The sequence below is a fragment of the Podarcis cretensis genome (assembly GCF_951804945.1).
Source record: "Podarcis cretensis genome assembly, chromosome: 1".
Lineage (NCBI taxonomy): Eukaryota > Metazoa > Chordata > Lepidosauria > Squamata > Lacertidae > Podarcis > Podarcis cretensis.
The window spans coordinates 41,873,698-41,900,495 of record NC_137170.1 but is presented as its reverse complement, the minus strand read 5'-3'; the positions used below and the strand labels follow the sequence as shown (position 1 = coordinate 41,900,495).

The window sequence follows — 26,798 nt, the reverse complement described above, 5'->3', positions numbered from 1 at the left end:
GCATGTGCAGAAAGGCAATAGTCAGAACCTCTAGTGTAGGATAAACCATCAGGATCACAGACTATTGCTCCGTTATTAGCTGTGGCATCTCCTGGTTAATAATGCACACTGTATAATGCACAGCTGTATAAAGAAAATAAATATTTCACCTTATCATTTGTGGTACCTAAGTTTCACCAGCAAGCAAGTGAAAATGTTTTACTGTGTAGATTCCACTCATAGCAAAGTTTATTTGTCTTCCAGTAAAATAAGGCAAGCCATTTCCTCAAAAATCATCTGAAACACGTTTATATATCCATGCAAATACTGAAGACTGCTTTCAGTGTTTATTAAAACAAACAGCAAGTATCTGACATTTATTGTGAATTAGGCGGTTATTTACAAACAAAACTTAATGAAATAATTGTTCCCAGAGAACAAACATCACATCATAAGTACAATAATAGGAAAATTTTGGGGAAATGGTCCTCTTCTTTTCAAGCTGCTTCATAAAGCTGTTTAATTCACACCAGTTATTAAAATGATAATTTTTTTCAAAGCTTGCTCCAGGTCTAAAGTAAATCATGAGCTTCCTAATGCCGTAACTTAACAAAAAACACAACTGTGTTCATGTATCTAGGATAACAAATGCTACAAATCCAGCTGCTTTTCAGCAACAAATATATTAGTAATAAACATGCAACCACTATGAGGATTTGAATCACTGATTATGCAGTGATTATATAAGCCGTATTAGGGCTTTCCACAAAGCTTCATTCATTTTCTGCAGTCTCTTTCTCTTCATCTGAAAAATGTGGAACAGACTTCTTTGCCACAACATTGTCCAGCCTTTGTCCTTGAAGATATGGATTTACACTCTGGAAAAAATATTTTTAATGCAATTAGAAATGGAAAAGAATTCAGGGAGATTTTAAGTGTGTTCAGTGGGGCTTACTTTTTAGTAAGTGTGTTTAGGACTGTAGCTGAATTTTTCTCCCTCAATCTCAATTCTGTAAAATGGGGGTAATGATGACCCACCTAATAATAAGTATGATTAAACACTCTGTAAGCAAAAGCATCATTCAATCATTAGTGCTATAATTTAGTTTCCCAAGTATCTGATTTGTAAGAATGAGCAAATCTTTATACAACACAGGTTTTTTTCTAAGGCCTTGTCCAAGTCACTTGGCTGAAGGAATTGAGCGTGTTTAGCCTGGAGAAGACTGTTGGCAGGAGGGACATAACAGCACTCTTCAAATAACTGAAGCTGCCACACAGAAGACAGCAGAACTAGATCTAATGGACTTAAATGACTGGAGGGTAGCTTTCAGTTGAACATGAGGTAGAAACTTGATTCAAGAGCAGTTCAACAATGAATCACCCTGCGACCTTCAGATTACAGGTGGTATACACATTTAATTATTATTATTAATAAATTATAATCAATATGCAGATGACACACTACTCTGTTCCATCTGAATCTGGGAGATGCAGTTCAGGTGTTAAGACTGTGGCAGTGATGGTCAGGGAGTGGGCCAATAAACAGGCTGAATCCTGAAGACAGAGATGTGCCCCAAGTTCTCATGACTAGAAGGTGAGAAGATGGCTTGTTCTGAACAAGGTTGCACTCCCTTGGCAGGAGGACATCTGCAGCTTGGAGGTGCTCCTGGATTCAACAAGTGACCTCGGCGGCTAGGCATGTTTTTCCCCAGACCCAGCTGGTCTGCCAGTGATGGTCCCTTTTGGGCAGAAGTGACTTGGCCACTGTACTCCATGCTCTGGTAACTTCTAGATTGTATTACTGCAGTGTGATCTTCATGGGGCCACCCATAAAGATGACTCAGAAACTTCAACTGGTCTAAAATGCAGCAGCCAGATTACTGGCTGGAGTTCTATTCAGATCTCACATAACTGCTATTTTAAAACACCTGCATTGTTTGCCAGTTCATTTCTGGGCCCAGTTTAAGGTGCTCATATTACTGCTTAAGACACTAAATGGTACCTGAAAGGCTGTCTCCTTGCCTACAGACCCTCTCAGGTGTTGATATTAGCAAGTTGGCCCTGCTGGTAATTCAGCCACCCTCAGTTCTTGGGGAAGGGTAATCTTACCATACAGTTTCAGTGAATGCTGAAGTGCACCTCTTCACCCTGGACTTTGACACCTGAGATTTTTAGGGCCCACCCTATTTTTGTGGTTGTAAGTTGTTAAAATCTGTTTTTAAGGTTGTATTTTAAATTGCTGTAACCTGCCATGAGACCCTAGGGTAAGAAATACGGTAAATTTTATATTAATAATAATATGAAGCACACACAAAACACTGAAATGTTTAAAAAGACAGAGGGAGTTTTCAACTGAGAGTGGTTCTTACACTTCTTCATTTGGAAGCGCATCTCTGGGAGGAGGTGCAAGGTGAAGTATACTTCCAGTTTTAATTCAAAATCAAGGGTCTTGGTTAACAAAATATTGTGACATGCTGGTTTAGACTGAAGAATTTTTTTGCAAAAGTTCTATTGCTTATCACAGAAATTTACTGGAAGAAAGGACGAAGTCCAAGTTTTAATATAGATGTACTAATCATCGTATTTCAACAATCTTTTTTTACTTTGCATTTTTGCCTATTTCTACACTAAGGCACTAAAAGGAAAACAAGTTGCATTCTGAAAATTACCCTTTTCTTTCTTTTTGGTCCACCCTTCATTTTCTCAAAGAGTAAATTCTTATTCTGAAAGAAGAAGAAGAGGGGGAAAACACAAAAGTATGGATCAAATTTTGTAGCTCTTCAAGCAAGACTTTGTGCCATCTAAATATTAGCATATGAATATTTTGGAAAGCAGTTCAGGAGAGAATGCCATGTTGTTGGAAAGATAAACCACAAGAAAACATTTGAATTACTGTAGCTATTAATAAAATATTTTGCTATTCTTCTGGGACACTTAGTGTCATCAACCATTATATGAATAGGAATATATGATGATTCTAAGTTGCATGATGGTTTTAATCTGAACTGTCTCGGAGAGTGGAAAAATCGCTGAGTAGTAGACCACATGCTTTGCATGCACAACATCCCAAGTTCAATATCTGCATAAAAAAATACAAGGCACCAGTTAGGAAGGACCTCTGTTGGAAACCTGCCATCAGTCAGAGGACGAAATACTACGCTTGATGCACCAATAGTCTTTTACTTGGTATAACAGGGATGGGGAACTTGGACTCCAACTCCCAACAGTCTCATCTAGTAAGGCCGGTTGTCAGGGATGATGGCAGCTGTAGGTCACCACCATCTGCAGGGCCACAAGTTCCTAGTCCCTGTAGTATACAAACTGCAAGGAAGAGCAGAGCCATCAGGTTATGGGCAGAACAGTATTGTTGTTTTTTATGCAGCACTTGCTCCTGGTGGCTTCTGTGTGTAACACAATTTAATTCTTTTAACGAATTCTTATCTCAACTGCTTCCCCTGCAGACTGTTAAGCACCCTCTGGGAAAAGAAATCCTAGTCACAATTCCTTCCTTCATTTAGGTAGCATCCTAATAAACATCCTTCAAAAAAATAAAACCTGTTTGGTCTAGAACGTTTTTAATAGAGTGAACCTTTTAAAAACTGTCTTGGCAGACAGAAAACTATTTTAAAAAATTAAAATTAAAAAGGCAATGACTATGACCACAGCCTGTACAAGTGTTTCCACATATTGCTATATTTCATAGATGTAGTGAGCTCAAATAAGGTCTGGAATGTCAGACACATGCTCAACAGATTTTTGTTTCAATTGGAATTATTCAGTGGTGCTGCACTAAAATGTTAAAGAGAAATTAAGAGAAAACCTGTCTCCCTCTCTCTCTCTCTATATATATATAAGATTACTGAGTAATTGCTATGTAAGCAATTGACCCAACAGTCACAATAACAACAGATGTAGTCAGTTTCATAAAACCATCACTTCTGAAATTAAACCTTGATTTCTGAGAAACAAATGCTTTACGGCACGTCCTGTTCCTGAGACAGCTCCTGCCTCCCCTAGGGTTCTAGGGTGTATCAGGAGCCCCGCAGTGCTGGTAGAATTCAATATATTCTGCCCACCATGTGATGGATGCAGTAGCTGATTCATCAGCTGAGATGGCTGAAATGAGATTGGAGACACAGGAACACAGCACCTAAAGAGCAACCTTATACAGTGGTACCTTCGTCCTCAAACTTAATCCATTCTGGGAGTCTGTTCGACTCCCGAAACCATTCAAAAATGAAGACGCGGATTCCGATTGGCTGCAGGAGCTTCCTGCACTCAAACGGAAGCTGCATTGGATGTTTGGCTTCTGAGAAACGTTCGCAAACCGAAACACTTCCGGGTTTGCAGCATTCGGGAGCCGATTTGTTTGACAACTAAGCCATTAGGGAACCAAGGTACCACTATACTGTGTCAGGCCAATGGTTCCCCTAGGTCAGTAGTGTGTACGTGGGTGGGATATATGAACCCCACACATATCACCACCTGTTCCATCCATGTTGCCATGAAAGAGCACACCACCAGCAGTACAAAACCCACGAACAGGAAGAATGCAAGTCAGACAATGAGTACCTTTTTCATACCACATGACAGGCAGGCAAAACATAAGCATTTTCCTAGCATGGAGCTGAAGCTGTAAGGGACACATTACCTGCTACCCTGCTGTGTGTCCAAAGTGCAGAAGCCCTACTGGAGTTAATGGCTGATAAACCCACACATGTTGCTATTTCTCAGGAGCTCCTTCGTTCTGGACACTGTTCAGTAAAGGCTCCAATTTTGTTACGTGTGTCTCTTTGTGGCTAGAGCACGGTGATCTGGATCCCAGTCCCCAAGCCTAGTCCTGGGTGCGGAGAGCTTGATGGGCTCAAGAGGCAGTGGCTAACTATGGTCCCCTCATGTTTAGGTTACCAGATTTCTTTCAATGAATCCAGGGACACTTTTCAACTTCCTACTAAATAGATGGATTTTGTCAGGGGACTGATTTGTAAATCCGGGGACTGTCCCCGGGAAACAGGGATGTCTGGTAACCTTACCTCATGGGCAAAAGGGAGATGAGTGCTCCTGTGGGGGTGGGGGTGGGAATGAAGCAGTCAGGTGTGAGGAGGAGGAGGAGGAGGAGATGCTTCCCAAACCAGAAGTGGGAATGCACTGGATGCAGAGTAAACAGGAATATGTACACAGCCTAAGTCACTGGGGCTGCCCAAGGGAGGTAGTGGGCCCAAAGGGTGGACTGGCCCAAGCAAAGCAGACTCTTGGTTGATGCAGCGCTCTTGCTGAATGGCTCAGATGTGTCTGGGTTGGCAGATGAGTCTTCTTCACTTTCCAAGTGAGGTTGTCCCCTGGATTCAAAGCAGAGACCCCCATTGTGTAGAATGAGAGACAGGATCATGGCTTGTCTAGCAGCCCCTCGGCTCCTGGCATCTGTGTTTGAGCTATGGGAGGAGGGGGCGATCAAGGCCCTGTGGAGAATCTGACGCCATTCTGCGGCTGTGACTGAGTGGTTAGAGAGTGGCTGTGTGCGATCGCTTGTGGTGTTTGTTTCAGTCCCAGGAACTCACTTGGCTTTGCTCTCGATGTGACATTTGTTTCTAGGGATGCCGGGGGTACCTCTCCTGTTTTTATACCATTTCTGTACTTCTTGCGTGTGTTTCCCCTTCTAGGTTAAGCATGCATTGGATCTGGTGGTCATTCTGGCATTACAGCAGCCTATCTTCAGATCTGGCACAATGTAAGTATAAGGTTACTTGGCCCAAGGGCTGGCGTCTTTTGTGCCAAACATTATCTGTTTAGTATTTCTCATGTTAATTTAAAACCCAAGTTCACAAGACATTGCTTTTTGCCTGGCCTCAACTATTTCATCAGAGCTGTGCCAAAGAGACAAGGAAACAGAGATGAAATTGGCCAAGAAGAGACATTCTTGGCTACAGTTAATTTCTGCAAACTCACTTGGGGGAAAAAATCAATTTAACATGTAAAACAACAACAACAGAACTGTACATTATTTCCTCATGGTATCAAGTGTACTTTCCCTTAACTTATTGTTCTACCTGAATCTTCTATAAATGTTTCCCTACAATTTCTTTTTTTAAAAAAAAGCTGGACTGTAATTAAGGCAAAAAGTTGCACTGTGAAAGAAAAGACAGACTCGGCTCAACAAATATCATATTTTGTTTTGTCTGCCTGAGAATATTTTGAAACCATAACTAATGCTTAAATATAATAAGCAGCAGAGTGCAGATAAGGTTATGAAATCTGATATATAAGAAAGACATTATCCTTGCAATAATGGTAAATTTGAAAATACAGTGCAAGTTTCCCCTAGTGGAGAGTTCAGACTTTTGATGAGACACTGAACATCTCTTGCTCCTCTTGGAACTGAACAAGAATTAAGCATGTTTTACATTAGAGGATGTATGAAGCAGAAACTGTCATGCTTTATCTGGATCTCATTTGGATCTCAATTTTCTTATCAAAATCATATTAACATCATCATCATCTTCATCATTATTTATATTTATCTCCAACCTTTCTTCCATCATATAATGAGCTATTGCTTTATAAGAGACATGGTAATGTATTTTGCAAAACATTTTAAGTGTGTAGTATATTTTTAAAAACATATTATTTGCATGAGATGGCCAAAATTAGGCAAGTTTAACCCACTATTTCAGTGAGTGAGTTAAGCATGTGTGTCAATCTAGCCTACTGAAACCAATGGGATAATATATGGCTAGATCATGGCTTATGTTTTAGGAATGCACCTTTCAACACAAAGTAGAGGTATAAAAATAAATAACTTACCAAAAAAACCCCTAAGCAGAACAGGTATAAATAGTTGAATTAACTACTGAACTTAAATTAACATCTGGTTTGTTTAATGTTACAATCTTTGGTAATCAAGTACGATGTAATAAGAATTTCCAGCATGTGGTAATTTTCACATGACTGACTAAAAGTTTAGGAATCCTAAAGGTGACCAGTGCTATAAATCTAAAATTGAGTCAGCTGTAATGGAGTAATCATTTTCTTGTGAACAAGCATTGCTAAACCAATGTACGGTATTTATCAACTGAGCATTGACAGCTTTTAGGCTGTGATGAACTAAATTGAAAGCTTTTATAGCAACCTTGTAATGTAGGTTACTTTATTCTAAAGTTCTAAATGTTTTGTTAGATTCTTGATACACCAAATATATAGACAGTGCACATAACAGGGTATAGTAGATTAATGTCCTTTTGTGACAATTGCAATCGAGCTCTAAAGGTCTTTAACAATGTGTTTGACAGTCTATAGTTCTCTTATATAAAGTTTGTTACAGAAACCTTTTCTTAACTAATTCAGCATTCTTTGGAGATTTCCAAAGTAAACAAGATTTACGCACCCATTTTCCCATGCTTGGATAGTCATGTTCTGGATCAAAAAGATGCTGGTGAAGTTGGTATTCTTTGCTGAACTGAGCTGTATCTGGTGTGTTTTCAAGGCATCCATCATCAACTGAAGAAGAAAAAATGGGGGGGACGGGACCTGAGCTGCTTGACATCTTGTAAAATATATCAGCAAAACCACATCATGAACATATGCAATGAATTTTATAATAAAAGGATAGAGGATTAGGAAACAGTACTTTTCCTCTTTGGAGGCAACACTCATTTCCACCATTCCTTGGAAGAGACACAAAGTAAAATTCATTTCTTTACTGATTTCTTGCCGGGTCATATGTTTAATGTGTAAGTCAAACGAATTGCTGTTCAAATATTTAAAAAAAAGGGCAGTACCAAAAATCAAAAGAAGAATCCGCTAACCCAGAAATAGTACCTCTGGTTAAGAACTTTGCTTCAGGGTGAGAACAGAAATCGTGCTGCGGCGCGGCAGCAGCAGGAGGCCCCATTAGTTAAAGTGGTGCTTCAGGTTAAGAACAGTTTCAGGTTAAGAACAGACCTCCGGAACAAATTAAGTACGTAACCAGAGGTACCACTGTATAAGAATTGTGGGCAGCGGGGAGGCCAAATAGTGTATCTGTTGGAAGATGAGCTTCTTCCAGGGCATTTATTAGCAGAAAGACGCTTAGCCTGCTCAGTAAGTCCCCAATCTGGTGATAACAGAATAAATGATGCAAGGAGGAAGCTGCAGCCCAAGATAAGAAAAGTGGTGGTAAGGGAAAACCTAGCCACTTTAAATGAATTCAAATCTCCAGGGCCTGATCAGCTACACCAAAGGGTACTACTAAAGGAGCTTGCAGGTGTCATTTCAGAGCAACCCTACAGAACAAAAAAGGCAACTGGCCAGTCCTGGAAATGGTAGCAAGCCATAATTTACCATCTCTTATGTTTACTACTTCAGGAAAGGGATGAGGCCACAGCAGAGCAGTAGGGGCCCTAATAGTGAAAGGTTTAGGTGCCAAGATGTTTAAATTTGGACAGAACATCTTACTGTGGAAACCACTAAGAGAGGCCCATCTTTCAATATGCCAGTCCACAAACCTCACTGAGGAAATTCTCTAATAAGTTTAACATGTAATATGTTTTTACAATCTTTACTTGGGCACAGACTGGAGTTTATATTTAAGTCTCTGAAAACCACTTTGCTTAAATGCAAGTAACATACGATTCACTAGCCAGAAAGTGTCCAAAAGAACAGTTTTACAATGACAGCAAGAGTTTCCAAGGAATGCTATCCATTTTCATATCTGGATGCATCTTAGTCAAACCAACAACATTTTGGCTGTAGTTTTAAAATTAAGGGGGGGAAGGCCAGAAATCTATTTTTGACAGACATACTACGGAAGTTATTATTTCAATCTTGACATTTTAACCACTAACAGAGTCTATTGAGCTAAACAAGATAGGAAAAAAGGAGAAGAAGAAAGGAAAAATCTAGAGAGATAAACAGAAAAATAAGAATTGAGATGTTATTTCTGGAAAAAGAAATTACACAATACAGTGGTGCCTCGCAAGATGAAAAGAATCCGTTCCGCGATTCTCTTCGTCTAGCGGTTTTTTCGTCTTGCGAAGCAAGCCCATTGACGGCTTAGCGGATTAGCGGCTTTTAGCGGCTTTTAGCGGCTTATCAGCTTAGCGGATAAGCGGCTTAGAAAAAGGGGGGAAAGGGGGGGGGGAGTCGGAAAAACTCGCAAGACATTTCGTCTTGCGAAGCAAGCCCATAGGGAAATTCGTTTTGCGAAGTGCCTCCAAAACGGAAAACCCTTTCGTCTAGCGGGTTTTTCGTCTTGCGAGGCATTCATCTTGCGGGGCACCACTGTAGTTCTCTATTCTCAAGCATGCCACAAGAGGTTTCTGAATGTGTTTCATCCCGCATAAGTACTTAAGTCACCTGGAAGTATTCACTGAAAATGTCAATAATGTTGTTTCCTGTTTTCCTAGCTCTGCCTTAGACTCAGAAAGGGGAAGGAGACCAAGGCTACCATTCTATACACACAATACCTAGAAAGAAGTCACATGGAACTCAGTGAGATGTACTTTTGAGTAGACATGCACAGGATTGTGCTACTGGACCACAACCCTTTGGATGCTTATCTCAGAACTGAATAAGCCTACATAGGATCAGGCAGCTTTGTTATAATGAACAATGGACACTATTTTGTGGAAGGGTCACTGCCCTAATCTTAAGCATTCCTTACTTTAGGCACCTTTCTGGTAAGTGTGTTTAGGATTTTTTAAAGCATCCTGGAAAATGATGATGTGAATAACCCAAAATCCTGTATGACATATTTACATTATGGGATAGCTACAATGGAATATATAATCTCATGGACTTTCCACCTTTCTGTGTGGCGAACACTGTCATCAGTATCTGAAGAAAACACTGGCCAGTTATGCAAAAGCAGATCATGGTCAAGGCGTCAATCACCTGCATGATTCCTTTTCACTTCCCCCACCCCTTCTGGTCCCTGTTCCCATTGGTGATTAGTCCCCAGTTGTCTATCCCAGGGGTCAGCAACATTTTTCAGCCGTGGGCCGGTCCGCCATCCCTCAGCCCATGTGGGGCGCCAGACTATATTTTGTGGGGGGAAATGAACAAATTCCTATGCCCCACAAATAATCCAGAGATGCATTTTAAATAAAAGGACACATTCATTCTACTCATGTAAGAACATCAGACAGGGGCCACAAATAACCCAGAGATGCATTTTAAAGAAAAGGACACATTCTACTCATGTAAAAACACACTGATTCCTGGTAGGTCTGCAGGCCGCATTGAGAAGGCGATTGGGCTGCATCCGGCCCCCGGGCCTTAGGTTGCCTGCCCCTGGTCTATCCTACCTGTTGCCTCCCTGTTGGCAAAAATGGCCAATATTTTGAAAACCCGCACCTTGGAAGCAGAGCCAGTTGTGTAAATGAAAAAGAATTTAAATCCCACAATTATGTGCATATTTCACTCTTAGTAGAAAATGTGGATTAATGTAAAACAGGGATGGGGAATATCAGCTCAGGGGCTGAATGCGGCCCTCCACATCTCTCTGTCTAACCCTTAGGATTCTCCCCAAGTCACATTCCTAGTGGCCCTGCTTCACATCCTCCTTTGAGTGTTTTTGCTGGCTGCAGTGCCTCTCACGTCTGTTGCAGAATTTAACACGAAACTCTGTAGTAAGTCCATGCAACTTACCTGTCTTTCCAATTGGGCAAGGATTTGGAGGATCTGGATATCCCTGATCTTCACTGAAATCTTTAGGTATGTTGTCACCTGTCAACTCAGCTACAATATTTGGTATATTTCCATAAGGACCAAGGTGCTGAAGTCCTTCATGGGCACCACCTAATAAAGACAGAACCATACACACCATCTTTTTGATAACATGATGATTTTACTACATTAGATTTACTAAGAAACCAAAGTCAAGACCCTGGTTTATTTCTCTAACATCAAGAGGGCTACATTAATGGTCTATATGACAGAACATGAAGCCTCCCTCTGTTCCCTTTCAATAACTTTCCACATCCATTTCTTCTTGGACAACATCTGTATTTGAAACTGGATGTGCACTTGAGGATGTACATTAACACTAGCCTCAAATACTGCATGGATTCAGGAAGAAAGACCCCAAGGGTAGCAAACTCGGAAAAGGAAAAGCAGAACTCTTAAAATATGGGCACCTGAACTCTCAGTCATTGGCCTAAGGAGGCTTCCTGAAGATGGAGAAAGTGTTCATTCATCCTAGTCAAGATCCACAGCCAGCATTTTTCCATCTGTTTTAGGATCACACCCAATCCCAGTCAGGCTTAGGTCAAATCCAACCATACATTTAAAGCACATGGCTTCCCCCAAAGAATCCTGGGAACTGTAGTTTGTTGAGGGTGCTGGGTATTGTAGGCCTGTGAGAGATAAGCTACAGTTCCCAGAATTCTTTGGGGAAAGCTATGTGCTTTAAATGGGTGGTGTGGATGTGACATTAGTGACTCACAATTTCTTCACCATCACGACGTAGCATTTTGGGGATGTCATAAGCTAGCCAATAATACTGCTCCAGGAGGACAGGGTAGATCAAGCATGGCCACAGCTGTTTTGGGACTACAATTCCCATCATCCCTGACCACTGGTCCTGTTAGCTAGGGATGATGGGAGTTGTAGTCCCAAAACAGCTGGAGGGCCAAGTTTGGCCATGCCTGGTTTAGATTAACCATACTAGGCCAACCATCTCCCCACTACCACTTTAGATCTGAAGCAGGACCTTACTTAAAGCTATTATACTATGCAGAAAGCAGGTAGGATGGGAACAGTTTTCCCATGAATGCACTTCAGCTGCCATGGAGTGAACTATAATGGGAATAGCCTGCTAAAACCATTATTGTTCAGGCATGCCTACCCTGACAAGCAGAGGCTGTCATATGTTTTAATCTGGTTCTAGCTTATTGTTGCTTTTAAATATTTTTGAAGATTTTAAATACTATGTTTTAACTGTTCGTTACTGATAATTTTACTGCTCTATTCTTTTTGTATACTGAGGTTTTATTACAATCAAGCAATGTACAAATGTTGGGGGGGGGATTACAATGAACCATAATGACAAGTTGCAGGCTGTCAGTGACTTGGCAGGAAGTCTTGGCTGTTTTATTTATTTATTAATCATGTAACAAACAGGATCATAAATAAGGATTTATATCTCCACGAGTAAAAACTGCTTTTTTCAAAATAGTAAAGAGATGATTAAGAACATGCAAGAATGAAGATTTTCCCTTGGAACATGGACAACACTTTGTCATGCTATAAATTTTCATGTAAATGACTCTGCAAAGCTGCAATCAAGTGCTGCGGGACAACAGCATAATGCAAGAAGACAAAGTTAAGCATATCATTTAAAATGCTATACAATGTGTAGCTTTGCAGAAATTATATATTTGGTTTAGAAATTACCTAAGTAACCATAGGAAAAGAGTCCAGATGCTTTGAGGAAAATGCTAATCATACGCAAAACATTGTTTCTGTGCATCTTTTATGTCTTTCACATGTGAACTAGTTAACGAAGGGTGTGAATAAGTATAGGCAACTGGCTAAGAAATTCCATACAAAAAAATTGCAAAGCAGTATTAGTATCCTTAAAATCACAAATTTGGAATTCAGGATTCTGCACTTCCTTTCTCCAATTTTAATTGGAGAATAGTGACTATTTGGAATTGGTTAACAGAAAACAATAGAAATATTTTGAAAATTAACTTTAGGTCTAGTTTTATTTTAATAAAAATTTACACACAAAGTACAGCAGGTTCAAGAACGCCTCAGATTTCTTTTGTCGTGTTTGTTTGACTTGCCTCTTAGCTTAGGTGATGAACGATGAATGGCAGTCCACAAAAAGCCACAAGCTGAATTAATTTGTTGGGTGTCTCATATAGCCTGTGGTCAGCTTACCGTTTTCTTGAGGTAAAGAGCTCACAGGCAGCACACACCTCAGAGTCCCTGGTGCTGGGGACAAATAACTTTAGTCCATGTGCTGACATTGAAATCAAAGAAGCATCTGATTTATCACTGTTGAAAGCAGTGGTATACTGCACAAATCCTAATTTGGTCCAGCACGGCAGTTTTTTTCTGTTATGTTCAATTATCCAAAATTCCTACTCGTTGCATCTCTCTCTCTCTCTCTCTCTCTCTCTCTCCCACGTCAATATAGATTTCGTGAAAAGAACACATCTATTCATCTAAAAATAGTGGAGGTGGGCAGGTTGAAGTAATTCATGTCTTTTTGTCTTTGATGGGATAATGAGAAGCAGCCACTACTGGCACACCAGTAGTTTAATGGATCAAAGAGCAACAACAGATTATTTATTCTGGAATGGACGATCCAGCATTAACTGCCAAAGAGGGTACACTGGAGAACACAATTCAGATTTCTTCTTAGACCTTACTCCTTCTGCATCACATCACTTGCTACCTTGCAAATTCTTAATCTGGAGGGAATGAGCTTTCAAAACAGGCTTGTTAAGAAGTTAAAGTGTTCTCCAACAAGTTAGTACCCGCCCGTGAGTCTTCTTTTCACTGCAGTGTGAGAGTGGGAAACCATGTATTCCTCAATTGCTTATCTGTTTCTGATTTGTTCAAATTCTGTCAAAATTACCAAAGCTCCCTTTATAGCTAAAAAGTAAAGACAACCAAAGACAACCAGCCACACCCAACCTCTCTCACCACCAAGGAAATACAACAAGTGAATAGTAAGAGAACCCACACAAGTAACGCTGACACAACCCCTCACACACACTCAGTATAATAACAGAAGCATAGCCACCCCACCCCACCCCACTCGCCACTCCCCCCTTCCCCCCCTCCTCCTCCTCCTCCTGTTTAAATCAATTCATAAACTCATACATTGACCACTAATAATGAAACACATGTTGCAGATGTTTTTCCACACTTATTATGCTGTTTTTGTGATATACAAATGACATGAGAAAACTTGGTATACTTATTTGTATAACATTATTCTTGTTTATAAAACCTAATAATAATAATGATGATAATGATAATGATAATAAATTAAAGCTTCCTTCCTGTTCTGTAACTCAAACTGTAAAGGCCTCTCTGTGCCACAGACATAGAACGGTTTAACAGTCATTTCTTACCACAGGAAACTCCACTTCTTTGGTGAAGGAAGGCTAGGGATCTCTAAGAGAAAACCTCAGAACGTTCCTCACACAACTCCCAATACAAGGGTACCTCAGGTTACATACGCTTCAGGTTACATACGCTTCAGGTTACAGACACCGCTAACCCAGAACTAATTCTTCAGGTTAAGAACTTTGCTTCAGGATGAGAACAGAAATCGTGCTCTGGCGGCGCAGCGGCAACGGGAGGTCCCATTAGCTAAAGTGGTGCTTCAGGTAAAGAACAGTTTCAGGTTAAGAACGGACCTCCGGAACGAATTAAGTACTTAACCTGAGGTACCACTGTATTCTTCGGGAAAACCCATGACCATTAAAACTGGTACAGTAAATCTAGTACATAGCTTTGCCAAGTGTCCTCTTTCATACCAAACCTGTCCTCTTTCACTCTTAGTCCAGAATTGCAAGGTGGCCTGTGGTTGGTGTTCCTCTTTTTCTCTCCAACCTTTTTTTTTAAAAAAACTTAATTAACTGGCAAGTCAATAGCTTGCAGCTGCAGCGCATAATGAATCGAAGCATCAAGTGCTCTTTGGAACAGCACAATATCCTTTTTCAGGGATATCGTATGGAGGAAGAAATGGCTGCCCCCCTAGGCCCGTCTCACTGAAAAAGGAAACGGGGGCATTTGAGGATTCAATCTGCAGTGAATAGCAGCTGTGAGCTGCTGGCTTGCCAATTAATTAAGGTTAATAAACAAGAACAAGACCGCCACCTTGCCTCATAGTAAAAATCACCATACCCCAAAAGAATTGGAATTAATTTCTTTAGTGGTCAATAGAGTGCAGTTGTTTTGTATTTTCCATATATTTTCAGTTTTGTGTTCATGGTATATTATTGTGCTTTAGCACTTCCATAAAGTATATTAAGGTTGCTAGCTGCCTTGAGCTTCTTTTGCACATCTTATTTATTTCTAATTACTATTTTTTATTTGTACTGTAGTTGTTTCGGTGGGAAATTAATTGGCTTCCCTTCTGTAAAATTGTAACTAAATTCCTGAAATTATTTCTAAATATGCATCATGTGTTTGTGTGCAACTTTGTCTCCTCTTTTCTTGTTCTAGTGATGTGTACATGGCAACCTTACCAATACAAGCTTTTAGTGTAGATATGTTATGGAGTGGAGCAGCGAGTCTATGGGAAATGATTCCCAGTATTATATCCTTTTGGTCATTGTGCTAACAAGAGTTTTTGGCATCTGCAGCATCTCTACAATGCACAAAAACACGGGCTTTTCAAATGAATGTTAGATGCTTTGAAACCCCAAAGATGGAGATTTAATTGTTTTGTATTACATTCCTCCAAGTGTTTAGATATTCTTGTTTACCATTTAGTTGCAGAACATCCTTCAAACACCATCAAGTCAACTTCCGTACATTGTACAGACCTCTTTGCACCAGAGTTCTGCCCACTATGAAAAAAAGCATCTCAGAGCCTCCAGATATAGTCTATTATTTATTGTGTGTACATAGTTAAAATGTCAAGTGCTTGCCAAAATTCCCCTGGACTACATACAAAGCAATTTTTATGCCAATACACATTATTGTTTCCTTCAGTTCAAAATTTCTCCCTAGCCTAGTTCCTTTGTTTAATCCCACGATTTTAGTGCCTTATTTTTGCACTTTTGGGTGATTTTGTAAACCTTCATAAAGTGTTTACCTAGCAAAGGACCAGGGTGGCAGAAACAAAGTACTGACTGCTATATTGCAGACAGTAATTCAAAAACGCCATTAATTCTAGCGTTGTTCTTTCGATGTTAAGCTTACTAGAAGCACAGCTCAAAAATCAAAATAATGCAGTATAAACATGCTGCCTTGTCAACCATGAAAGTTAATAGACCACCCTCTCAATGACGATGAGACTGTTGCCTGGACAACAGTGCAAATTTATCACATAACACACACAATAGTCACCTGTGGAGGCAATACTCATACTGATCTTAGTTTACTCAATATTCTCCAGCCTCATAAGTCATGTCCATGTTATTCCTGAGCAGGTAATTCCAGCACAGTGGCGAGGAGGGGGGTGTCACATGCTCTACCCCATGTCCCTGCATGTGCTGGCAGGGTGGGGTGGAAATAAATACTGCATGCTTTCAGTTTTGAACTTCATATTTTTATTTAGGTCTATTCTTTATTTATTAGCTGTGCTGGGAAATTTTAAGTTCTTCTAGTGTTATTGTTAATTCTTGGATGTTTTTTGTTGGCAGTGCAGCAGCAGAGATAATTCATTTAATACTGAAGTCAACTAGCCAAGAGAGTTGATGGGTGGAGGTCTTGCTGAGCAACCCAGCATAATGGCATGATGTTCACTGAGGCAGCATGTGCTCCGATTGGCTGTGTTGTTCTGCAAGAACTTTCCTCTGTAGGTTTGATGAAATGTCTCCCTGCTACGTACAAAGCCTGAACTAAGAAAGACAAAACCTCTCTGTTCCTTTCTCAAGTCCCCACCCCCCCACCCCATAATTTCCTCAGTAAAGTGTTATCAATACTTTTCTCTCTGGACTCTGTGTTACTTAAGTGCTAGTAGTTTTATTTTATTTTCCTGTAAGCTGCCTTGCAAGGGTAATATGCCCTCAAAAGTGGGATAGAAATGTACTAAATAAATAGATTAGGTAAAAGTGGCATGTCTGATTGGCACTTTCTGAGGAAAGGCTACACAACTGCTCAGCGCCGACAAACTGTCATGTGAAAGAAAGCCTATGGTGCACTGCCATAATGAGACAGTTCAATTTAGCATTCCTTGCTCATGGTCCTTGGAATACAGATTGTAAGATATCTCTAAATCCCCCCTCGTCACCGACTCACTTAGCCCTCTGAGGAACGCAAGGCTCCACCCACCATGAAATACTTGATAAGGATGAACTCAGGACAGATTAAATCTTTTATCTCCAAATTCTGGTTTACGATAGTCTATTAAAAAATAATTGCTCTTCTGAATACATGCTTTCATACTCCCCCACTCCCTGCTCTTTAAATAATCCTTCTGTAGATGGTTAAATAACACCAAGCAAGACTGCACAGCAATATGAGTAGAAAATTCAGGAAGGCTGCAGTTACTGCTATACTTAATTATTTTATTGTTCTTATAAGGAATTATAGCAGGTCTTCAAAGGAAACCCAGTCACCAGCAAATAAATTGTTGTTAAGATAAAGCTTTGATTTGTAACACTAACATCTTGGACATTATTCCATTACACACTTCCAAAATGCATTTGGCTGCTGCTTAGCTGTTAACATACAGTGCACCATCCTCTGACTAAACTGTATAAATACAGTCTTAACTGGATTCCTAGAACTTACATCCAGCACTCAGCAGCCACCTAATGTCTAAGCAAGGAACAGCAAAGCATTTATCAAGGTAGCCCACTGAAACCTATTTTAATAATAACATGGTCCCTGACTGCATAATCAACAATGCAAGTCTCGTGAACACATTTAGACATATTTCAGAGTCTCAGTAATAACTAGAAAGGCAGAGTTGTACAGTAGTTGTACATTACCTTAAGTAAATGTTTAAAATGTTCTAAAATGATCTTTATTTTATGCTGTGATGTGGCTAAGAAGCGGCATTTTATATGCTGATGAAATCTCAATAGAAAGAACTGCAAAGGTCAGGAAAGTTTTGAGCTCCCCCACCCCTTTGACAGTTGAAGAGGCCTGTATAACTGAAGGAATGTCTCCACCTCCATGGCACTGAGGGCCAGTTCCGAGGGCCATCTGGCAGTTCCCTCACTGTGAGAAGTGAAGCTACAGGGAACCAGGAAGAGGGCCTTCTCTGTAGTGGCACCTTCCCATCAGATGTCAAACAGATAAATGACTGCACAGCTTTCCGAAGACATCAGAAGGCAGCCCTGTATCAGGTTGTTTTAATGTCTGATGTTTTGCCATGTTTTTATTATATTGGAAGCCAACCAGAAAGGTTCGGGCAATCCAGTCAGATGGGTGGGGTATAAGTATTATTATTATTATTATTATTATTATTATTATTATTATGTGAAAGAGGGAGGGCCATTAACAGAGCACATGTATACAGATGAATTTATAGCAGCTATTATGCTCTGCATGTGTAAGTCCCAGGTTCAATATTTGAAAAGCCCAGCTAAAAGCATATCAGGTGGCAGGGCTTGGAGACACTTTGGAGAGCTGCTGCAAAGATATCCCAGTGGGATCGATGGACCAAGAGTCTGAGGACAGGGACAGTCTTTTTTTGTTTCTTTTTTATGACTTGTCAGCTGCTGTGAGAGTCTTTTTTGGCTGAAGAGCCAAATTTTCAAAAGCTGCACTTCAGAGCTACTCACAAAGCCAAACTTGATGGGACATTGTGTGAATGCAAATAGCAACTGTGCATGGAGAAGACCACAAGGAATGAGGGAGGAGTTAAACCCTTTCCCACTTCTGCTATGCCCCTGACTAAAATCACCCTCCACCTGTCAAACTGCTATTTGCATCTGAAGAGAAACCTGCAAACAATTTGAGGAATTGTTAGGGGGTAAAAAATTAAAGCACTGCAGTGTGTTTTATGCTGCTCACAGTTTAAAACTGGAGCACATCAGGTGTTCTGGAACCACAATGGTCAACATTTGTGCTGGTGCTTATGCATTTGACACAGATGTCATATACTGGCGATATAATGTCATGATCTGTAACATTTCAATGCTTTATTCTATTTCACTAACTTCTATTGGTGTAGAATAAGGGTGGGGAACTCTAACTCCCATCAGCCCCAGCCAGAAGGTCAATAGGGATGACTTGTAGTACAACAACATACAAGCTGTTGGGCTTTCTTCCTTAAGGAGAATGGGATTCAATTGTTAAAGCTCACATAGAAGCTGCAGGAAATGCTTCCAACATAGCAACAGCTCAATAAGGTAGTCACAAACAATGCATCCCATGGAGGACTCCAATGGCATGGAGGACTTCTATGCCAGTAGCTATCAGGAATTTTGCTTACTTTTTTTAAATGTCTACTTTGCCTTTCAGCAACAAATCTCCAAAGTGGCTTGCAACCATTTACTTATTCATTCAATAGAATTTATATATGCTTGATTGTTAGGGGAAAAACTCTCAAAGTGGTTTACAAAAAGAATAAAACAACAAAATTATCAAAAAAGCAGTTAAAAACAGCTATTTAAACTACCCAAAAAATAATTAAAATCAACAATGATCCAAAAACAAGTTAAAATGCGTATCAACGTTCCACATATCTGGGTAAGCTTGCCTAAACAAAAATGTTTTTTTCCAGGCACCAAAACGATTATATATAATACATTCACAGCCATAAAATACTGCTACTAACAGAAGTAAAAGAAGCAAAAGAAATATACACGACAACAGAAGAAGTGAAACAAGCCAAATGCCTGGCAAAATGTAAGGGGCATGCTGGCAAGGAGACTCTCCACACAATTGACAATCCATGTCTTTAGCAGCTTTAACCTGTTATGACAGCCACGTGGAGCTGTTACTGCAAAGAAGAATTTCCAGCTGCCTCCACAAGATGGAAGCAGTGCTTGAATTGGCCCATAGCCTCAACTAGAGAGAGAAAACAATTTTTCGAGTGTTCCTAAGCATAGTTACTCAGAAGCACGTCCCAGAGTTCAGGGGAACTCATTCTCTAATGAATGTGCTTTGGACTCTACCATTAATCAGCAACACTTGCTTCACAAATTAAATAAACCATCTAACACTAACCTGTAACTAACCTTTTTTTTCAGTGATAGGTTTTTTTTTATTTGATATGAATCCAGAGCTAAGGAATCACATTCAGAATGACAGTTAAGTATTGGTTTAAAAACTGAATGATTATAAAAGTTAACAGCAATAATAATTCAGAATGATAAATATTCACCTTCAATATTCTGTGGGCCTACAAGATTCATTGCTTGGTGTGCTGGGTATTCGACTCTGGGTCTAGCAATGCCCAGCTGCTCCATTACCCCATGTAGAAGTCTTTGGATATCAGCTTCAGAAACTCTGTCTGGGCTCCTGGGATTGTGACTAAAAGTCAAAGCCAGCCTAAAGGTCAGCAGAAGTATCATGCTGCAAAGCACAGTAGTAGCCATGGTGCCGTCAATCTGTATTTTGCAACCTGTGCCAAAGAAATAAATGAATGAAAATATAAAATAAGACAGAGGGCCTTCTTGGTGGTGGCGCCCACCCTGTGGAACACCCTCCCTTCAGATGTGAAGGAAATAAACAGCTATCCTATCTTTAAAAGACATCTGAAGGCAGCCCTGCTCAGGGAAGTTTTAATATTTAATGCTGTACTGTTTTTAACAGTTGATTGGGAGCCACCCAGAGTGGCTGGGGAAACTCGGCCAGATGGGCGGGGTATAAATAATAAATTATTATTATATAATTATAAAATAACACACCTCCTTTTTCTTTTTCTTTTAAAAAGGAACTGGTCAGCTTCTGTTAGCAAATAAATATACTAGTTTCCCAAAGGCAAGGTTCCACAAACCAGTGGTGGGACCTTTTATACAAAGGTAGATTACATGTATATAGTACTGTGAGATCAGGGGTTTGAGCAGGGTAGATGAGGCAAAAATGACTGTAAATGTTCTTTCATAGGCCATGGACAGAGATATCCTTTGTTAGGAAAAATGTAGGTCATAACCAAGAAGGTAAGGAGATAATTATTATGACTGGAATGTAATATAAATTAGTAAGATTTTGGAACGCAGAAATAAAGCAAATAATCAAGCTGGGGGCCCACTTTATCTAAATTATATAATTTGGTATTCGAACGATTGATATTAATAATTATATTATAAATTGGTATTGTTATAATGAGGTTATTATTGGATTATAATTGAAAACTAATAAAAATTATTATTAAAAACAAGAAGGTAAGGAGATGGTTGGAGAAGATGATCCACTCTGATTCCCTCCCCTCTAGCTAGGGAAAGGGGGCAACCTAACTGTGAGTGGACCACAAGAGACTTTAAAAAAAAAAAAAGCAAAATCAAAACTAAGAAGAGACACCCAAGCTTGAACTCTATAAACCACCCAAGGTAGCCAATGTGGTACCCCACCCTCAGAATCCTGTCGGCTGCAATTCCCATTAGCCTCGGTCAGCATGGCCAATGGTCATGGATGATGGGAGTTGTAGTCCACAATATCTGGATGGCATCACTTTGACTACAATGCACTGTTAGTAGGCAGTTCCCTAAACTGGATGGATGGAAGGTTGCCTGCTCTTGATGGGACTACTCTCCCTCTGAAGGAGTAGGTATGCAGCTTGGGGGTACTTCTCGATCCATTGCTGTCTCTTGAGGCTCAAATGGCCTCAGTGGTGTGGAATGCCTTCCATTAGCTTCAGCTGGAGGCCTTGCTGTGCCCCTAATCTGGGCAGGGATAGCCTAACGTCTGCTGCCTATGCTTTGAATAACCTCTAGTTTAGATTACTACAACACATTATTCTTGAATGATCTCTTTAAATTTGAAGGTTCATTATTGTTCCACAAGATGTGTACTTCTTTAAAGGCCAGAGCAAATAATGTGACCTAGTTTTACAGCTGTGAAGCAGTATACCAGGTGCTGTTAAGTTATGTTAATTAAGCTGTTGGGTATGGTATATAAAGAGCAGCATGTAGCTCTCTCAGTACCCTGGTGGGTGGGTTATGCTTATTGATATATTGTAAAGGGAGCTTTCGTTTTTGTTATTAAAACTTAGCAAAAGTTACTTTTGCGTTCCTTGTAATGTGTGGTCTCCCCAGCATGCCTTCTGCAGTGCAACTAATCTGCAAATAGCCAACAATTATACACGGGGCTGAAGTTTGGAAACTTCAGCTGCTACAGAATTCAAGTCAGGTTACTTACCAATCCTGGCCTGACTGCACTGGCTGCCAATTAGTTTCTGGGCCCAATTCAAAGTGCTGGTTTTGACCTATAAAGCCTTAAATGGCTCCAGACCACAATACCTCAAGGACTGCCAGTGGCGTAGCGTGGGGGGTGCAGGGGGGGCCGGCCGCACCATCTGGGGGTTAGGGTTAGGGGGCACAAATCCACGGGTTAGGGGGCGCAAATCCATGGGTTAGGGGGCGCAAATTACTTGCCTTGCCCCGGGTGCTGACAACCCACGCTACGCCACTGAGGACTGCCTCTCTTAATACGGACCAAACCAGACCCTGTGAACATCTTTGGAGGCCCTTCTTTGTGTGCTTCCTTCATGAGAGGTCCAGAGGACAGCAACATAAGAATGGGCCTTTTCTGTAGCAGCTCCCCAAGGAGGCCCACCTGGTGGCTTTGTTACATATCTTTAGACACCAGGCAAAACCATTATTCTTCTCCCAGCCCTTTAGCTAATTAAACAATCTATGGCCTTTTAAAATGGCGGTATTGTTTTTCTTTGTTAGTATGTTATATATTTTTGTGTTTTCATATTGTAAACCAACCTCTGATCCTTGGATAAAGGGTGGTATAGAAAATTTAATAAATAATAGTAATAATAGTGGTATTAGTAATTCTGCAGTAAAGAAACTGGAATTTAGCTCCAGAGCCTTTATATTCAACTCTGCACTGCCAATTGAACAACTGCGACTAAATAATGCAAATAACTTACTGCACAAATGTTGAGTATTAAAATGATTTTTCAAGCTGTATGTTTCAAGCTGTATTTATCTTTCTATCTTTTTGTTATTACTTCAATTTGGGTCCAGAATCGTTTAGATTAGATTTGAAATCAAGCTTCAGTTCCTTTACAATTAAATTGTACAATGCTGTGCTGCACTACCTAGTCAAGGATTTTTATTTGGAAAAGGCAAAATGGTCATGGGCTGCCAGCCTTGATTTAGAAATCAGAACATTTTCTGTAACATGCATTGTGTATGTTTTGTTTCCTCAGTTTAATGAAACTTGCGGCACCTGTCTACTCAGAAATAAACCCCATCAAACTCAATGGGGGGTTCACTCCCAGATAAATGGGAACACAAGAGGATTTTGTAGCCTTACACTCCCGTGGACATAAAATTGAAGCCTTTATTTCATTTCTTCACGTTCACGGTGCATGCTGGGAAAGCTTATTTCATACCCGGCGCAGCACATGCGGCATTATTATTATTATTATTATTATTATTATTATTATTATTATTATTATTTTATTTTTATTATTATTATTCCAACACGAGAGGCCTACCTAAGCGGGAAAACAAGAGGAGTGGCCCACGAATGCCTTTTAAAGGCTATTCGTTTTGTATGCCCACCCCAAGCGTTTTTTAAAATACCCTAGTTAAGGGATTTCGAGGCGAATTTCCCCTCTTTTCAATATTCTCTCTCCCCCGTTACCAGAAAACAAGGGCTGGCGGGGCCGCACCCTTTGCGACCTAAATTCTCCCTATTTTAGAGGGAGGAGTAGGAAGCCCGAGACCCCACCCGAGCGCAACGCTTCCCATTCTTGCCCCCCCCCCGCCCCACCTCAGCAAAGACCTCCCCGCTCCTTGGGGGGAAAGGAAGCGGGAAAACCTCCCTCCCACCCCCCTCGAGCCCGTGCCCCATGCAGCCTCAGTTCTCCCGCGTCGCCGCTGCTCAGCGCTCCTGGGTATTCCCAGTCCCCCTCCGCCGCCATTCCGTTTCCCAAGGGAAGGAGGCGGCGCACTCACCACTTTGGACCAGGAGAAGCCCGAGGGCCGCGCGCCTCTCTCCCCCTCTCTCTTGCTTCTGCGGCTCGCCGGCTGCTTCGAGCGTCACCTGCTCGGCCAGGCGCAGAGCGAGGCTGCCGGCGTAGACGCACAGCGCGATGAACTATGAATCATTCAATGGGGGGGGGGGAAGGCTCTGTCCTCCGCCGCCGCATCCTTCTCTTCTCCCCTCGCAGGTGCAGCAGCAGGAACGGTTGCCAGGATTCCCTGAGGGAGACGCGAACCCCGGCAGATGGGCTTTTTTTTTTTTTTTGTCCTCCCATTTACACACGCTGCAGATAAGGGGCCTGACGCTCAAGGGTGGGAGGGCGCAGATGGTTTTGTTTGCTTTTCGGCCACTGAATCTCTCCCCTTCCCCGCAGCGAGTCCTCTCCTGGTGTTTGGATACGGGGAAAACTGGGAAACACTGGCCTGCGAGCGCTGCAATTGGAGAACAGCCTTTACCAAAGGTGCCATGGGCGTTGAAGACACTCGAACTCAGGACTAAAGGGAGAAAGGCGCTAAGAGGAAGGCACGCTTGGCAAATCCACACCGTGATCAACTCCCACCCACTGTGGAATAATAATAATAATAATAATAATAATAATAATAATAATAATAATAATAATAATAATAATATATTTATACCCTGCCCATCTGGCGGGGTTTCCCCAGCCACTCTGGGTGGCTTCCAACAGAACACTAAAATACAATAACCTATTAGACATTAAAAGCTTCCCTAAACAGGGCTGCCTTCAGATGTCTTCTAAAAGTTTCGTAGTTATTTTTCTCTTTGGCATCTGGTGGGAGGGCGTTCCACGGGGCGGGTGCTGCTACCTAGAAGGCCCTCCAGAATTGGCCTCCACAGTCACAGACTCACTATTAAAACCGTGTTCATGGAAGACAATCTTGCTCGGCTATGGCTTATCACCAAAGAAGAAATAGGAGCTTCCCAATAGTCTGCCGCAGCCTCCCCTCTTCCAGAGTTTTGGGATTAAAACTAGGTACTTCCAAACCACACCCACAATGCAAGAGCCCTGCGGGATTGAGCCAAAGGCCCATCAAGCCCAGCATCACTGTCCTAATGGTAGCAAAGTTCCCATGGGAAAGCTCATGAGCACAGCAAGCACTCTCCCCATTTTGTGACTCCCAGGAACTGATCATCAGACATACCACCTCTGTTAGAGGTAGTACATAGCCAGCACAGCTGGGAGCCACTGACCACCTTATACTCCATGAAAAATTAAGAAAATAACCACAATTTGCAACCTGGGTCAGGTGAAAACCAATGTTTTGGTTCCAGGAGGAGTTGATGGCTGGGAAATCTATTCTGGTTCAGTGATCTTTAGAGGTTACAACAAAGCCACCATGTCTTATAGTTCCTTCCTTGAAAGCTGTTGAATTAATTCACTATAGCTAAACCTAACCCCAGAATAATTTTACCAGCTAAATGTCATTGTACTAGTTTGGTACAGGGGAAAGGGGAGTCATTGCTTGGATGGAAAAAAGGCTGTGAGATTTTCTGAAGGTGGGGTTATGCAGCCAGGAAGAAAACTACTGCCATATTTGCTCTTCCAGGCCACAAAGGCATGAGAAGCAACTAGGAGAGAAATCAGGAGTTTCCACAGCCAACCCCTCATCTCACGATTTTGATTACATCACCCATCTTATGGTCTGTACAAGACTCACACAACCATGTTTTACTCATCACCATACGTCAGGAATTTCCCAGACAACCCCCCCCCCCCACAAAATTTCCAGGAAAATCCAGATGTATGGCAGCTCATGTCAGCAGTGCAGTTTTTGCCTTTTAATTTTTTTGTGATTCTGCCAAAAAACCTCAACTTTTCTGTCTGGATTTTCACTGTTTGGAATCTTCTTTGGCGATCACTCGCAGCTGTAGCAGGAACCCCCCCCCCCCAAATCATTCACTTTGTACAAACTTCATACACACTCAGACTCACACACTACATACACTACACTTCGGTTATAAATTCATAGAAAATCAACCATACATCGGATTTGCACTGTTCCACTTTTATTTTACTCCATGAAGGAAGGACTACAAAATGGGGAAGGTTTGATACAGGCCAGCCCAGCACATCCACAGGAGCCCTGCCCAGTTGCTATGCCAACCCTGATGGTCCTAGACAGAAGGCAATCAAGATCACAAATAACTTGCATATGGGAGTGGATTCAGCATGGACTGGAACAAAGGACAATGATCAGATCTTCCCTCAGGGGGCAGGAAACTGCGACTACCTTTTGTCTTCAGAAAATGACTCATGGGGAGGAGAAGGGAACCAGCCAGGTGACAGGACACTCAGGTTACCACCACAACTCCTCCCTCAACCCCTCATTTCTGTAATGTATGCATGATGTTTCTGGGGGGTGGGCTTGACCTAGAGAATGGGAATTTCAAAAGTTTTTATAAGGTCTTGCACACCATTTTTCTGTGTCTTTCCTCTCTCCTGCAAGTGAGGGGAACACACTGTTGCAGCAGTTCAATAAAGGCCAAGCCTACAGGCTGCTGTTTTGCTCCAAGTTATCCTGGTTGGTGTCTTTGTTTTTGTCCAAGGGAGCCCTCGGATTTTTCCGGTAACATAGCCGAGTAAGATTGTCTTCCATAAACACGGTTTTAACAATGAGTCTGTAAGTGACTGTGGAGGCCAATTCTGGATCCACACGTCCTTCCACAGTGGGGACATTGGTTTCTGGGCAGGAGTTGATCACGGTGTGGATTTGCCAAGCGTGCCTTCCTTTTAGCACGTTTCTCCCTTGCGTCCTGAGTTCGAGTGTCTTCAAAGCCCATGACACCTTTGGTAAAGGCTTTTCTCCAACTGGAGCGCTTGTAGGCTAGTGTTTCCCAGTTGTCAGTGTTTATACTACATTTTTAAATATGGCAACCCTAAATCAGGCTATACATCTTTTGGGAGCTTGTTCCAGCCTCGGTGCACAATGGTTATTTCCTTTTGCAGAGTTAAGAAATGTTCCTTCTGTTGAATTGGTTCTAAAAAGTTAATCTTATCATATATGGCCTTGAGGAGCTTTGTATCCAACTAAGTTCTATCCAGATTAGACCCATTGAAATTAATGGGC

General features: G+C 41.2%; 1 protein-coding gene and 1 long non-coding RNA gene across 2 annotated transcripts; one reads left to right on the top strand and one right to left on the bottom strand.

Annotated features, from left to right (window-relative positions):
- Positions 1–210: 210 nt before the first annotated feature.
- SCG5 (secretogranin V) lies at positions 211–24,026 on the bottom strand. The gene is made up of 6 exons (XM_079955551.1): positions 23,682–24,026; positions 19,928–20,167; positions 10,603–10,752; positions 7,361–7,473; positions 2,649–2,702; positions 211–857 (listed from the first exon to the last, which is right to left on the bottom strand). Exons 2-6 carry the CDS (start codon positions 20,139–20,141, stop codon positions 753–755), a joined length of 636 nt encoding a protein of 211 aa, XP_079811677.1. The 5' UTR covers positions 20,142–20,167; positions 23,682–24,026; the 3' UTR covers positions 211–752.
- Positions 866–7,441, top strand: LOC307204402. Its single transcript, XR_013833679.1, has 3 exons — positions 866–1,573; positions 5,640–5,707; positions 7,333–7,441. It is a non-coding gene; the product is annotated as an uncharacterized lncRNA (long non-coding RNA).
- Positions 24,027–26,798: the final 2,772 nt, after the last annotated feature.